Source organism: Montipora foliosa, chromosome 3, assembly GCF_036669935.1.
Source record: "Montipora foliosa isolate CH-2021 chromosome 3, ASM3666993v2, whole genome shotgun sequence".
Lineage (NCBI taxonomy): Eukaryota > Metazoa > Cnidaria > Anthozoa > Scleractinia > Acroporidae > Montipora > Montipora foliosa.
Genome location: NC_090871.1, coordinates 68,907,733 through 68,920,990, shown reverse-complemented (window position 1 = coordinate 68,920,990; position 13,258 = coordinate 68,907,733). Strand labels below are relative to the sequence as shown.

The window sequence follows — 13,258 nt, the reverse complement described above, 5'->3', positions numbered from 1 at the left end:
TTATGAAAGGCTTGGGAAAGTGATTTCTATCATAAAGTAATACTGATATGGCTAGCACAAGGCAACAAAATATTGAGGATACTGGCATAAATCGCTGGAAAGTTATAGCGGTCGGACCGTTTTTTTACAAAACTGAATTGTAAATTTCCTGCACTTTTACAAGGCGTGACATGTAAGGAAACGGTGTTTCGCATTATGCCGCACTTATGAAAGACTTGGGAAAGTGATTTATATCATAAAATATTAGTTATATGGCTAGCACAAGACACCAAAATATTCAGGACATTGGCATGAACGGTTGAAAAGTTATAGCGGTCGGACCGTTTTTTTAAAAAACTGAATTGTAAATTTCCTGCACCTTTATAAGACGTGACATTTAAGGAAACAGTTTTTCCAATTTCGGCACTTATGAAAGGCTTGGGAAAGTGATTTCTAGTTATATGACTAACACAAGACAACAAAAATATTCAGGGCATTGGCATAAATGGTTGAAAACTTATAGCGCTCGAACCTTTTTTTTACAAAACTGAATTGTAAATTTCCTGCACCTTTACAAGGCGTGACATGTAAGAAACAGTTTGTCGAATTTCTGCACTTATGAAAGGCTTGGGAAAGTGATTTCTTTCATAAAGTAATACTGATATGGCTAGCACAAGCCAACAAAATATTGAGGATACTGGCATAAATCGCTGGAAAGTTATAGCGGTCGGACCGTTTTTTTACAAAACTGAATTGTAAATTTCCTGCACTTTTACATGGCGTGATATGTAAGGAAACGGTGTTTCGCATTATGCCGCACTTATGAAAGGCTTGGGAAAGTGATTTTTAGTAATAAATAATACTTATGCGGCTAGCACGAGAAAACAAAATAGTCAGGACACTGCCATAAATCGTTGGAAAGTTATGGTGATCGGACCGTTTTTTTACAAATATATAATTGTAAAAAAACTGCATTTTTACAAAATATATATTTGTAAAGAAACGGCTTTTTTACGGTACCGGTTTTTTACGCCATATATATATATATATATATATATATATATATATATATATAATTTTTATTATTATTATTATTATTATTATTATTATTATTATTATTATTATTATTATTATTTTCACAAGCATCCAAGAAATTGTTTAAAAAAACTCTCTCGGTAAACTTATACTTGAACACAAGAGAAAAGACAAGTTTTAAACAATAACACCTATATTTCGGTGGCAAACAGCTACCTTCATCAGGGTGAATGACCGTTACACCCTCAAGCGTTCTTACGTGATAATGATACAAAAGAGAGGTAGTAAATCACGCTCGCGTAAAATAATGAGAACATATGTGCTCGTACGTGATATAATAAACTGCAAAAAATGGCTACCGAATCCGACCCTTGCGACGATTCTGGCTATAGAAAAAGTCATTCTCGTTAAGACCCAATGGTCGGATGGTTTGAAGTTTGAAGCCCACTGGCCTTCCTTTCCTAAAAGATCACTAGTATTAGACACTTTATCTATCAACTGAATAGACATATCATCCAGCCTGCAATGTCCCTGTGACCAGAAATGCCTGTAGATTAAGTCATCTACGTGTCTGTTTCCTGTGGTTATTAAACCTAAGCCTAAATTTTGTTGTTGTCGACCCTACATATTGTTTACCGCAACTTTTACATGAAATGAGATATACGACATTACTGCTGTTACAATCCAAACTATAATGTTCATGATAATTTGTCAGCTACAGCTGCACTACAAACATGGCTAACATAATCAAAAGCCACAATCAGAAGATCCTTAATGAGTGAAACGAGACCTCCAGTGAGAAGAAATGCAATTGTAGAAACAAAAACCTTTGCCCTCTTGACGGTGCGTGCCTAACCAGCAACATTATCTACGAAGCTACTGTCACAACAACTTCCGGTAACTCGAGATCCTACATTGGCATGACGGAAAACGAATTCAAAACACGGTACAACAACCACAAACTTTCTTTCAATGACAAAAAACACTCACATGACACTGTACTTTCCAAGACCATCTGGGACTTAAAGGACAAAAAAATCGTCTACACAATCAACTGGCGCATCATAAAAAGAGCAAAAGCATACAAAGGCAACCCTTGTCGCTGGAACCTGTGTTTATCTGAAAAACTTTGCATCTTGAACGCAAAAAAACGCCCGTCTGTTGAACAAGAAATCTGAGCTGGTAACGAAATGCCGCCATGAAAACAAGTTTTTCATGACAACCAACCACAGGAAGCGTCGCTACAACCGTTCCTAAATTTGAACATCTTCTCGTAGACAAAGATCAGTCTGATGATCGCCTTGAGCGTGAAACTCGAGTAACTAGTAATACTTTCCTTCTTACATTTGTATTTTGCTCTGCAAATTCTTGCATTGAGCACTCCAAAGATAAGTGAAGCAACTTCATCTTAGTCTATTCGTTATATATATATATATATAATTTCTTCTTTTGAGTAGAACGTATTTCGTAGAGCGCTCAACTCAATTGATTGAGGAGCAATAACTATGACTTTACACAAGTTTAGGTTTCACGAGTAACCATCGTTTAATGCTACAGTATGCTACAGTTTAATGCTACAGTATATTAAACGATGGTTACTCGTGAAACCTAAACTTGTGTAAAGTCATATATATATATATATATATATATATATACATATATACAGAGAGAGAGAGAGAGAGAGAGAGAGAGAGAGAGAGAGAGAGAGAGAGAGAGAGTATAGGAGAGAAGCCCTGACAATGCACACCCCAAATAATCATATTTTTAACTGAATAAATGTTTGAAAGAAAATTTGCCCTGAGCGGGATTTGAACCCACGTCCCCCCACTACTAGTCGGGTGTGATCACCACTACACCACCAGGACAACCATGCTGGCAACACAGCCAGCGAAGAGGTGATTTACGTGGTTAAGGCGTGGGCCTCCCGGGAAATTTTCTTTCGAGGTGACAAGGTAGGGGAGCCTATAACTTCACTTGAAACCCAACTAAGGATCAAGTTAATGATGCACGACCGTAGTCAACTTAGTGGATGACAAGGAAGGATCCTAGAAGGACATATATATATATATATATATATATATATATATATATATATATATATAACTGAATAAATGTTTTGAAAGAAAATTTGCCCTGAGCGGGATTTGAACCCACGTCCCCCCATTACTAGTCGGGTGTGATCACCACTACACCACCAGGACAACCATGCTGGCAACACAGCCATCGAAGAGGTGATTTACGTGGTTAAGGCGTGGGCCTCCCGGGAAATTTTCTTTCAAGGTGACAAGGTAGGGGAGCCTATAACTTCACTTGAAACCCAACTAAGGATCAAGTTAATGATGCACGACCGTAGTCAACTTAGCGGATGACAAGGAAGGATCCTAGAAGGATACAGGCTAATTTTAATTTTAGAGAAAGTGTAGGAGAGAAACCCTGACAATGCACACCCCAAATAATCATATTTTTAACTGAATAAATGTTTTGAAAGAAAATTTGCCCTGAGCGGGATTTGAACCCACGTCCCCCCACGTGGGTTCAAATCCCGCTCAGGGCAAATTTTCTTTCAAAACATTTATTCAGTTAAAAATATGATTATTTGGGGTGTGCATTGTCAGGGTTTCTCTCCTACACTTTCTCTATCTATCTATCTATCTATCTATATATATATATATATATATGTATATATATATATATATATATATATATATAACTGCCAGTGGAAGAAGTGAAGACTTCATCTGCTATAAAAGTGCTCGATGGTTAAACCAGAGCTGTGAATAAAGATGAATTTCTGGAGTCGGACTAGTTCAAAAACATTTAATTGCTACTCGGAGTTTCATGCTTCCAATGAAGCAATCATCAGGCAACTGACAACAATAACGGTTACATGTAAAGATATACAAATTTGAAAGTGAGGAACAATGCTTACTAGCATAACGTGTCAAGATGTGATTGGACGGCAAAAGCGCTAAACGATCGAGTAAGACTATTTTAGGTGAACGCGCTACTTAACAGAAATTTCTCAGAATGTCTACAGGGTGATGTCATTTCGTTTCTATGGTTAAGTGTCGACATTTCCGGCTTACAAATTATGAAATATTTTTCCCATGGGCAAAGATTGCATTTTTTGTTGGCATTAGAATACGACCTAGCTTGCTTTAGCCTAGCAAGCTAGGTCGTATTCTAATGCCAACAAAAAATGCAATCTTTGCCTATGGGAAAAATATTTCATTATTGTCGTTATTGTTGTCAGTTGCCTGATGATTGCTTCATTGGAAGCATGAAACTCCGAGTAGCAATTAAATGTTTTTGAACTAGTCCGACTCCAGAAATTCATCTTTATATATATATATATAATTTTTTTATTTATTTTTATTATTATTTTTGTAATCAAGGCTTAAAACTTGGGTCACTTAATGTTTAGTTAACATAGTTTTGAAATCCAAAGAAAGATAAAATTTGGTTTTTTGGTCATAGTAGCACTTTAAAGGGGCTGTGTCACATCATTTAATAGCCAAATTCAGCGACTGGGAGCTGGAAACCAAATCAAGAGTAACATAAAAATAATTACTTCAAACATGGAAGAAAGCCGGTTTGAAATGATAAAACAGCAAATACAAATTAAAGGAGGCAAGGATGGGAAAGCTTGTAGAAGATTAAGGGGCCTGTTCCCATGGAGGGACTGTCGGCTGACCGAGTTAAACTGCTTAAACTGCTAGAAGGCTTAAAACATAGCTCGCATTTACACGAAACTCACCTAAACGGGATGACTATCTTTCTGAGTGGGCCACTATGCACAACAAACAAGATGGCGGACCAAAGAAACGTTTTGGCGGGAGCTTTAATTTTATTATTGCTTGTTCCGCCAGCGGCCGCTTATCAGAGTCTAGGGAAACTATTTTGCACTTTATTTGTCATTTCGTTATGTAGATTGTACTTGGGGTTGTTGCAAACTGTCCTACAAGTTTTTCAAAGTTTATCTCTGTTACTTGTAATTTAAGTTACAGAGATTTTTTGGTCACGAAGCTTTAGTATGGGTTGTTTAAATTTTTTATTTTATTTTTTTTGGGTTAACGTAAATTACATAGCGAGTATGGGTGAGTAACTGATAAAAGTACTCACGCAATGCAATGAACTGCAATGCCGGGATGCAGTCCTTTTAAATACATGTTGAGACAGCAGACCTACCGTATCCAATGAATCCTTTAATGAGAATTTGATCAATGATCACAAAAAACGACCCGAGAATAGCAGGAACTCCCCATCCGTAGAAACAGTACCTCACTAAGCGTTTATTGTGGTTTCCTTGACGATTCGATCCACGTCCGCCGTCTAGGCATCAAAAAAAAAAATAAAAAAATAACTATGGCACTCGAAAGTTTCAAACTGTAGAAGAGAGTTCGAAGTAATGGATACTTCAACAACGCTCACGCTGGGAATACAGAAACATCAACGCCACAAGTTTTCCGCCAAACTCCAGTCTTCAGAGAAAAGATAAACAGCTGCATTTAACAAACCAAAAAAATAACGCTAACCTTAACCTTAACCTCATTGTTGCAAATAGGTAGCAAAGGAACACTTCGTGTTAGAAATCAAAATCGCACGTGCATCTAATTAAGTACATTCAGTGCTGGACATATAAGTGTTTTTGGCGGGAATCTTCTTTGAGAGCACCCCTCCCCCCAAAGTAAACGCACTCTTAATCTTACCCGAGGAAGTAAATGTCTTGTGCACATCATACGCCATAGCATTCATCCACGTGAAAGAGCATAAGACAAAGTAATGAAGAAGAATGGCAATGACCTGGCATTGCTCATGACTGGAAGTCTTCATTGCTGCGAGAAAGACGCCTTGATACAGCAGCAAAGATAGGGACAAGTTGATGATGATCCTTCCAGGCCAGTTGCGCAGTTCAGAAAATAGAATATATTTTGCCAACAGGAGAAGAAGGGACGCCATTGACGTAATGCAGCCAGCAAAAGTCATTACTTGAAGAGAAGTTGGCGTCGTTTTAGTGAGGTACCCTGGGCTTGGCTGTTTGGCCAACACTGTCGCATTTCTTGAAAAGTTGACGCAAAGTAGCAAAATATTCCTGCGAATTGTGTACCTTGTTTTCCCATAAATCTTGTGATGAGGTTTAATGTAGACGGTACCATTAGGTCGTTGTTCATAATCGCTTTGGTTGAAAGCTACGAAAGTGCAGTTCAAATTCAACAACTTTCTTGTTTTTTCACTCTGGGAAATGGGCGTGTCATTTTGTGGTGGGTGTAAACTGACAGTGCTTTTACATTTTCCAACGTATGGGTCGTACACTTCGTTAGCAGCACAGTACCAAACATGGTGTATATTTCGCTCCAAATCCATTTTTTTGTCTTTGACTGTAACCCTGATCTCGAATGAGGAAGTAAAATCAAACAAGATAGTCAGGGGCGGTGGACATGGGGGCTCACTTTCAGGGAAACAGTAGTCGTCGTTCTTTATATCGCTGGGCTTAAATCCGTTACACAATGCGCATTGCAGATTTCGAAACCTTATTATCTTGCAGTTTCTCATAAAAGAAACAGGAAAAGCATACCCCAAGCACTGTGATTGGCAGTAAGATCCATTTTTCCCCCGACCAATCCCGGAACAGTCTTGAAAACGTGGGATACATTGCTTCAAGTATTGCCTCCAAGGTTCTCTAATTTTTACTGAGCATTTGGCATGCGCGAGGCGCATAAAATCACTAAGAGTGAACGACGTTGTGTTAAACCATTCACTACAATCCGCCTCGAGTTTCCCGTAGGTGGTATTCACGGCGCCATTGCACCTTGCACAAAAGACATTTCTGTAAGTAATGCGCCTGTGGCGATGAAACACGGGCCAGCCATTAAACTGATCGCTTTGATCTTTATTTTGACATTTACGGCGCACAATCTCATCTGTCCAGTTCCTTGGGCATGTGCTTCGGACTGCAAAACCAACATACTCTTGAGCCAGTTGATTTACGACAGGACGACAGATTTCATGTTGGCTTAGTGGGTTTCCTCGAGGGTTGACTCGTTTTCTGCATCTGTAAATGATAACGATAACGATAGCGATAGTAACCATTTGATTAAAGTTTAATTATAACATAACAGAAGTAAAGCGCGCCTTTTGATTGGTCAATGACCGTATACAATTTGCCCATGGGTAAATGGTTATGACGAAAACACATGACGCCGTGCGCCGGAAAAAAAAGCTTTTCCCCTCAAACTTTAGTAAAGACTGACCACTCTACTCAAGAAAATGCTAAAATTTCTTCGCAGCTTGATGAAAAAAAGAGTTTTAACCCGTTAGCGTATAATTTTACTGGAACCATCGGCAAAGCGATTTGCAAGTGCAAGTAAAAGCCAAGAAGTTTGGTTTTAAAAAATTTGGTTATATAAGTTAACACTATAAAATCGACGTTCGATGTCGACGTGACACCATTATCAAGATATAAAGTTGAGGGGAATAAAAAGAGCTAATATATACAGACTAGTAAGAATACACATAATGTTCTTAAAATACACTAGGGAAAAAATATGCTAATAATAATATGCTAATAATAATATGCTGAAAAGTCTAGAAAGGCTGGAAATATCACTGCCATGCGTCCGCATGTGCTCGCCGTTAGCGGTCTTGCCCACGTGTTCGTCGGCTCTTTGGTGTAGGTGTCGGCTTGTATAGCTGACATAACCAGCCTCGCACTGGTCACATTGGAAATGTTAGACGGCTTTCTGTTTGTTTACCAGGGCGGGTATCTTTTTTTTTTTTTTTAATGAAATCGATTTTTAAGAAATTTATGGACACTCTTCAGAAAGAACCCACAGCCAGCGAAAGACTGCAAGTAACGCGCATCGTGCTGCCATTCAAGTGTCAGCGATCAGCCAATACTGTAAGAAACCAAACATCAGAACTATATTCAAAGATTAGCATACAGTTATCCCCCGTATTTACCAGTCGCAAATTAAACGATGACTTGAAACCTATGGAACAAAAACCCGCCCTGGTAAACAAACAGAAACTCGTCTACCATTTCCAATGTGACCAGTGCGAGGCTGGTTATGTCAGCTATACAAGCCGACACTTACACCAAAGAGTCGACGAACACGTGGGCAAGACCGCCATCGGCGAGCACATGCGGACCCATGGCAGTGACATATTTCCAGCCTTTCTAGACTTTTCAGTATTTTAAGGAAGTGCAAAACTAAGTGGGACTGCCTTATGTTTGAGATGTTGTTCATAAGGGACTTAAAGCCTACTTTAAACAAACAAAAATACTCCATTTGCTCAAAGCTGTTTTAAAATATTTGTTTATATTGCTTCGCCTTGTGATTTTATCGTTTCTATTGCATTTTTTTTATTTTATTAGCATATTTTTTCCCTAGTGTATTTTAAGAACATTATGTGTATTCTTACTAGTCTGTATATATTAGCTTTTTTTCTTCCCCTCAACTTTATACCTTGATAATGGTGTCACGTCGACATCGAAACGTCGATTTTATAGTGTTAACTTTTAGAACCAAAGTAAAAGCCAGCTCGATGAATTAGAGAGCGAAAGGCATTCAAAGAAGACAAAGGATGTTACAAACTGTCACATGATGTTTTGGTTATCTTATACAACAAACAGAAAACGGTTCAGCGTGTACTATCGAATTACAGTTTTCGTAAGCACTCAAGAAGCTACAGTCCACTCGGCTATCGCCTCGTGCGACTCTCACGCTTCTTTCGCTCTGAGCAACCTCCCGCGTGCAACTATTTAACAATTATTCGTCGAAGGCAAAGTAAATGTTGGTGAATATTTACCGAGACGTAGTCGAGATAAATATTACACAATATTCACCGAGCCTGAAGCGAATAACTGTTTTGGTATAATTTTCAGCGGTGAATATCAAGAAAGTGCAAAACAACATGCTAAAACACGATAAAAAGGCACGAAAAGCGCTTACATAGCTTAGCAGCCAAGCCATAAAAATGTTATATTCTCGGGACAGCGCGGTGAATAGACCACTTTCATAAATACCATAATACTCTTTGTTTTCCCTACAAAATCAAAATTCTATTGTATCAGGCTACTGAAATTAACAAGTTGCTCAAAAGGTTCTGCTCCAATCGAAGATGGGGTTTCCTTCCTCACATCAACATTGACTCTTCGTGTCTTAATGCGAGTGGACTTCATTTAAATAGAAAAGGGGTGAGCATTTTGTCCAGTAACTTTTTAACTCATATTGATAATATTTGAATCTCTAGTGCTTGTGAAGTGCAGTGTGAGTCTCGGATTGATGATTTTATCTCTCCCATTTTACCCTCCAGTCGTGGATTCAAACTAGCTAATTTGAATGTCGCCAGTTTGGTGAAACATATCGACGAACTGAGAATCTTGCTCGCAGACACGCCCGTTGATGTTCTATCAATTAACGAGACCAGGCTTGACGACTCGGTTAAGGACAGTGATGTTTACATTCCTGGCTATGAAATTATTCGCCGTGACAGGAAAACAAATGGCCGCTTTGGCGGTGGTGTTTGTTTCTTTGTTCGCTCGAACATTAGTTATACTTTGCGATCTGATTTGAGTATTCACCAACTGGAAAATCTTTGTATAGAAATCCCCAAACCGAGATCAAAGCCTTTTCTCGTGGTAACCTGGTATAGGCCGCCTGACTCTTCAGTTGAGATCTTTAGTTATTTCGAATCGCTTATAGGTAAAATTGACGCGGAGAATGTTGAGTTCTATGTTTTGGGCGATCTGAACTGCAACTTAGCTGCTCCTCAATTGGACCATAACGCAAATCTACTCTCTAGCATCGCTGACGTTTACAGCCTGCAGCAGCTCATTACTGATCCCACTTGTTGCACTGAATCCTCTTCAACTTTAATTGACCTCGTTTTTACTAACCGTCCTGATAGGATTGTATGTTCTGGAGTGTCTCATATAGGCATAAGCGATCACAGCCTTATTTATGCTTATCGCAAGCTTTCTATAGATTTACCCTCGAGGGGCCATACTACAGTTACCTATAGAAAATTTAAGAACTTTAATTTATCCAATTTTCGTAGAGATATTGCACATCAAAATTGGCAGATCATAGGTAACTATGATAACCCAAATGACATGTGGGAAGCCTGGAAAAAACTGTTCCTTCGTTGTGTTGACAAGCATGCCCCCTTGCGTAATAAACGTGTTCGCCCTTGCAAATCACCTTGGATTACTTCGCAACTCAAAAAGCGCTTGCATGCAAGAGATATTCTTTGAGTTAAAAGCTACTCGTTCTGGTAATGCGGAGGACTGGCGTAAATTAAAAAAACTTCGCAATATAGTAAACAATGAAATCAAACGTGCGAAAGAATGTCACTATAAGCATGCCCTCAATGAGTACCAAGGTGATCCACGTAACACTTGGCGGATTGTCAATGAGCTTATGTCTAGGAAATCACACAAATGTGTCATAAGCGAACTTAAGGTCCCCTGTGGCAATTCTATTTATGATGCTCATGAGTTGTCTAACGCCTTTAATGATCATTTTTCTTCTATTGGGCCTAAGTTAGCAAATGATATTCACGCCAATGAAGACAATTCTTCTCATTTGGATTATTTAGCTGAGACTGGTCACTGCACATTCGAACTAAAACCGACCAGCGTCTCTAAGGTTCTTCTTCTTTTATCCAGATTATGTGAGTCAAAATCTACTGGTTTGGACAGAATATCTGCAAAACTCTTGCGCGAATGTGCTGACTTAATAGCCGAATCACTCTGTACTATCTTTAATCATTCTATTGTTTCTGGAATTTTCCCTGATGAATGGAAACTTTCGAAAGTCATCCCCTTGTTCAAACAGGGTAATCGTTCAGATCTAAATAATTACCGCCCAATTTCAGTAATTCCAGTTGTAGCTAAAGTCTTTGAGAGAATTATTTATGATCAACTCTATAATTACCTTACTATACACAAACTCATTTCAAGACACCAATCGGGATTTCGACCTCTTCATTCCACTGTCACTGCCTTACTTGAAGCTACAGATAGCTGGGCTTACAACATTGATCAGGGTAATGTAAACGCAGTCGTTTTCTTGGATTTAAAGAAAGCCTTTGACACCGTCGATCACGATATTCTTTTGTCTAAACTTGCGAAATATGGTGTCAGTGGCACTTCATACAATTGGTTTAGATCATACTTGGACTGCCGCAAGCAACGACGTTTTATAAATGGTTCTCTCTCTGGGGACCATTTCCTTACTTGTGGTATACCTCAAGGTACAATTCTGGGTCCACTCCTTTTTCTAATATATATTAACGACTTACCTTACTGTCCATTAAATTCTGAACCTCGAATGTATGCTGACGACACACACATAACTTTTGCTAGTAATAACACCCAAAGTATTAACACTTTTAAATGAGGATCTTGCTAGAGTTGAAAGATGGCTAACTGCTAACAAGCTTACTCTTAACGCATCTAAAACTGAGTTTATGTTGATCGGATCGAGGCAAAGGCTAAGCACGTTTCACAACCCTCCGTCACTTATTATTGACGGTGCACCTATAACTCAAGTTACCTCTACGAAATCTCTAGGTGTTCATATTGATCAGACTTTATCTTGGAATGTTCATGTTGAGACTTTATGTAAGAAAATCGCGTCTGGTATTGGAGCGTTGAAGAGAGTGAGGTCTTTCGTTCCACATGAGACTCTCCGATCAATCTTCATGTCTTTAGTACAGCCTCACTTTGATTACTGCGATTCTGTCTGGGGATGTTGCGGCAAAACCCTAGCCAGTAAACTTACAAAACTTCAAAATCGCGCTGCGCGTATACTCACTTACTCGAACTATGATGCCAACGCTTATAACCTTATCCAAAAACTTGGATGGATAAAACTTGATTCTCAACGAACAATCCGTAAGGCTGTGATGGTTTATAAGTCGCTTAATGGTCTTACTCCCGATTACCTTAGTTCTAAATTTGTTGACCGTAGTAGCGTCTCCAGTTACTCCTTAAGGGACACAGAGGGCAAACTAGCTATCCCACAGCCACACACAAACTATATGAAAAATAGCTTCAGCTACACTGGAGCAGTTCTTTGGAATAATTTACCAATCGAATTGAGGCAGGCTGACTCCCTTAGAGCGTTCCGGGCTGGCTGCGAGCGTTTCTTTTCATCAAGTTAATCTACAATTCTATACACGGCACTCATGTAAAGCAGGTTTTTATTTTGTCATTTAATATTATAGTTATATTTATTGATTACTTAGAACAATTTTGAATAATGTAGCTGTAGTCGTTGTATAATTTGTAATTATTCTGGTAATTAATTAGGTTTTTATAGTTGCGACTGATGAGTTTACCGTGTCTAAATAAAGTTATCCTATCCTATCCTATCCTATCCTATTTTGTACCATGTGATTGTTTGTTGCAAAAGGCCTATACTTATATTCACCGCTGAAAATTATACTAAAACTCGATAGTACAAGCTGAACCGTTTACTATTTGCAAAATCTTGTCTAGCTGAGTGCAACTGCTTTACTAAATGGGGAGACTGTAAAACTGTAAATCAAATCACTTGTCATTAAAGCAAATCCAATCAAATGATAAGTTTAGGGGAGAGAGGAAAAACGGAGTACCTGGAGGGAAACCTCTAAGGGCAGAGTCGAGAACAAACAACCTCAACCTAAATGTGACTCAAAGTCAGAGAATCCAACCCAGGTCAAATTGGTGTATAGCAAGGCCCTTACCTCTTGCCCCAATACCCCACCCCATTTCTCTACCCCTTCCCCCCCCCCCTCTTTATGCGCGATCCAAAATCCAAGGAAACTATCAATCAGTTTGTAGGTGGTGGAATTTATTCCCCAAGAATACCATTATCGACGTTTTAAAACCCATTGTTGGTTCATCAAGGGGATAGATGGACACTTTGATGAAAACTTTTCCTGCAAGCATCTGTAGCGCTACTTCACACAAAGGCAAGGAGCTTTTATCCTAGAAATTCTCTATCCAATAACTTGCAAGGAATTTATTGACCATTTTTACATTAAAAGAAAAGTCTTGCTCAAACTCAACTAACGCTATCCTCCACCCCCACCGTCTTCAGTAAGCGGATTCACTACAAATACGATGCAAAAGGTTATTTCGGTGAACATTACGAAGTGCAAATTAGGCAAGAAACCGTTGGTGATAATTCTATTGGTATAGCTTGGATCGGCGTAATCATTTTTATTGCATCCATTTAGGTCTAGATCGCAGCAA

The 13,258-nt window shown here is 38.7% G+C and overlaps 2 protein-coding genes across 2 annotated transcripts in view; one reads left to right on the top strand and one right to left on the bottom strand.

The window, feature by feature from the left end:
• The window catches only part of LOC137994331 (uncharacterized), a 22,674-nt gene extending 15,570 nt beyond the window's left edge, over positions 1-7,104 (bottom strand). Inside the window, exons 1-2 of the mRNA XM_068839909.1 lie at positions 5,724-7,104; positions 5,203-5,346 (exon numbers count right to left, since the gene is read on the bottom strand). Coding sequence (XP_068696010.1) covers positions 5,203-5,346; positions 5,724-7,104 — 1,525 coding nt within the window. The remainder of the gene's footprint in view (positions 1-5,202; positions 5,347-5,723) is intronic.
• A 4,359-nt stretch (positions 7,105-11,463) lies between these two features.
• LOC137998108 (uncharacterized) lies at positions 11,464-12,304 on the top strand. The gene has a single exon (XM_068844525.1). It carries the CDS (start codon positions 11,488-11,490, stop codon positions 12,181-12,183), a length of 696 nt encoding a protein of 231 aa, XP_068700626.1. The 5' UTR covers positions 11,464-11,487; the 3' UTR covers positions 12,184-12,304.
• The last annotated feature ends 954 nt before the right edge of the window (positions 12,305-13,258 follow it).

Excerpts from the sequence above, each read along its gene's own strand:
- LOC137998108 (XM_068844525.1), top strand. The coding sequence starts at position 11,488 with ATGTTGATCGGATCGAGGCAAAGGCTAAGCACGTTTCACAACCCTCCG.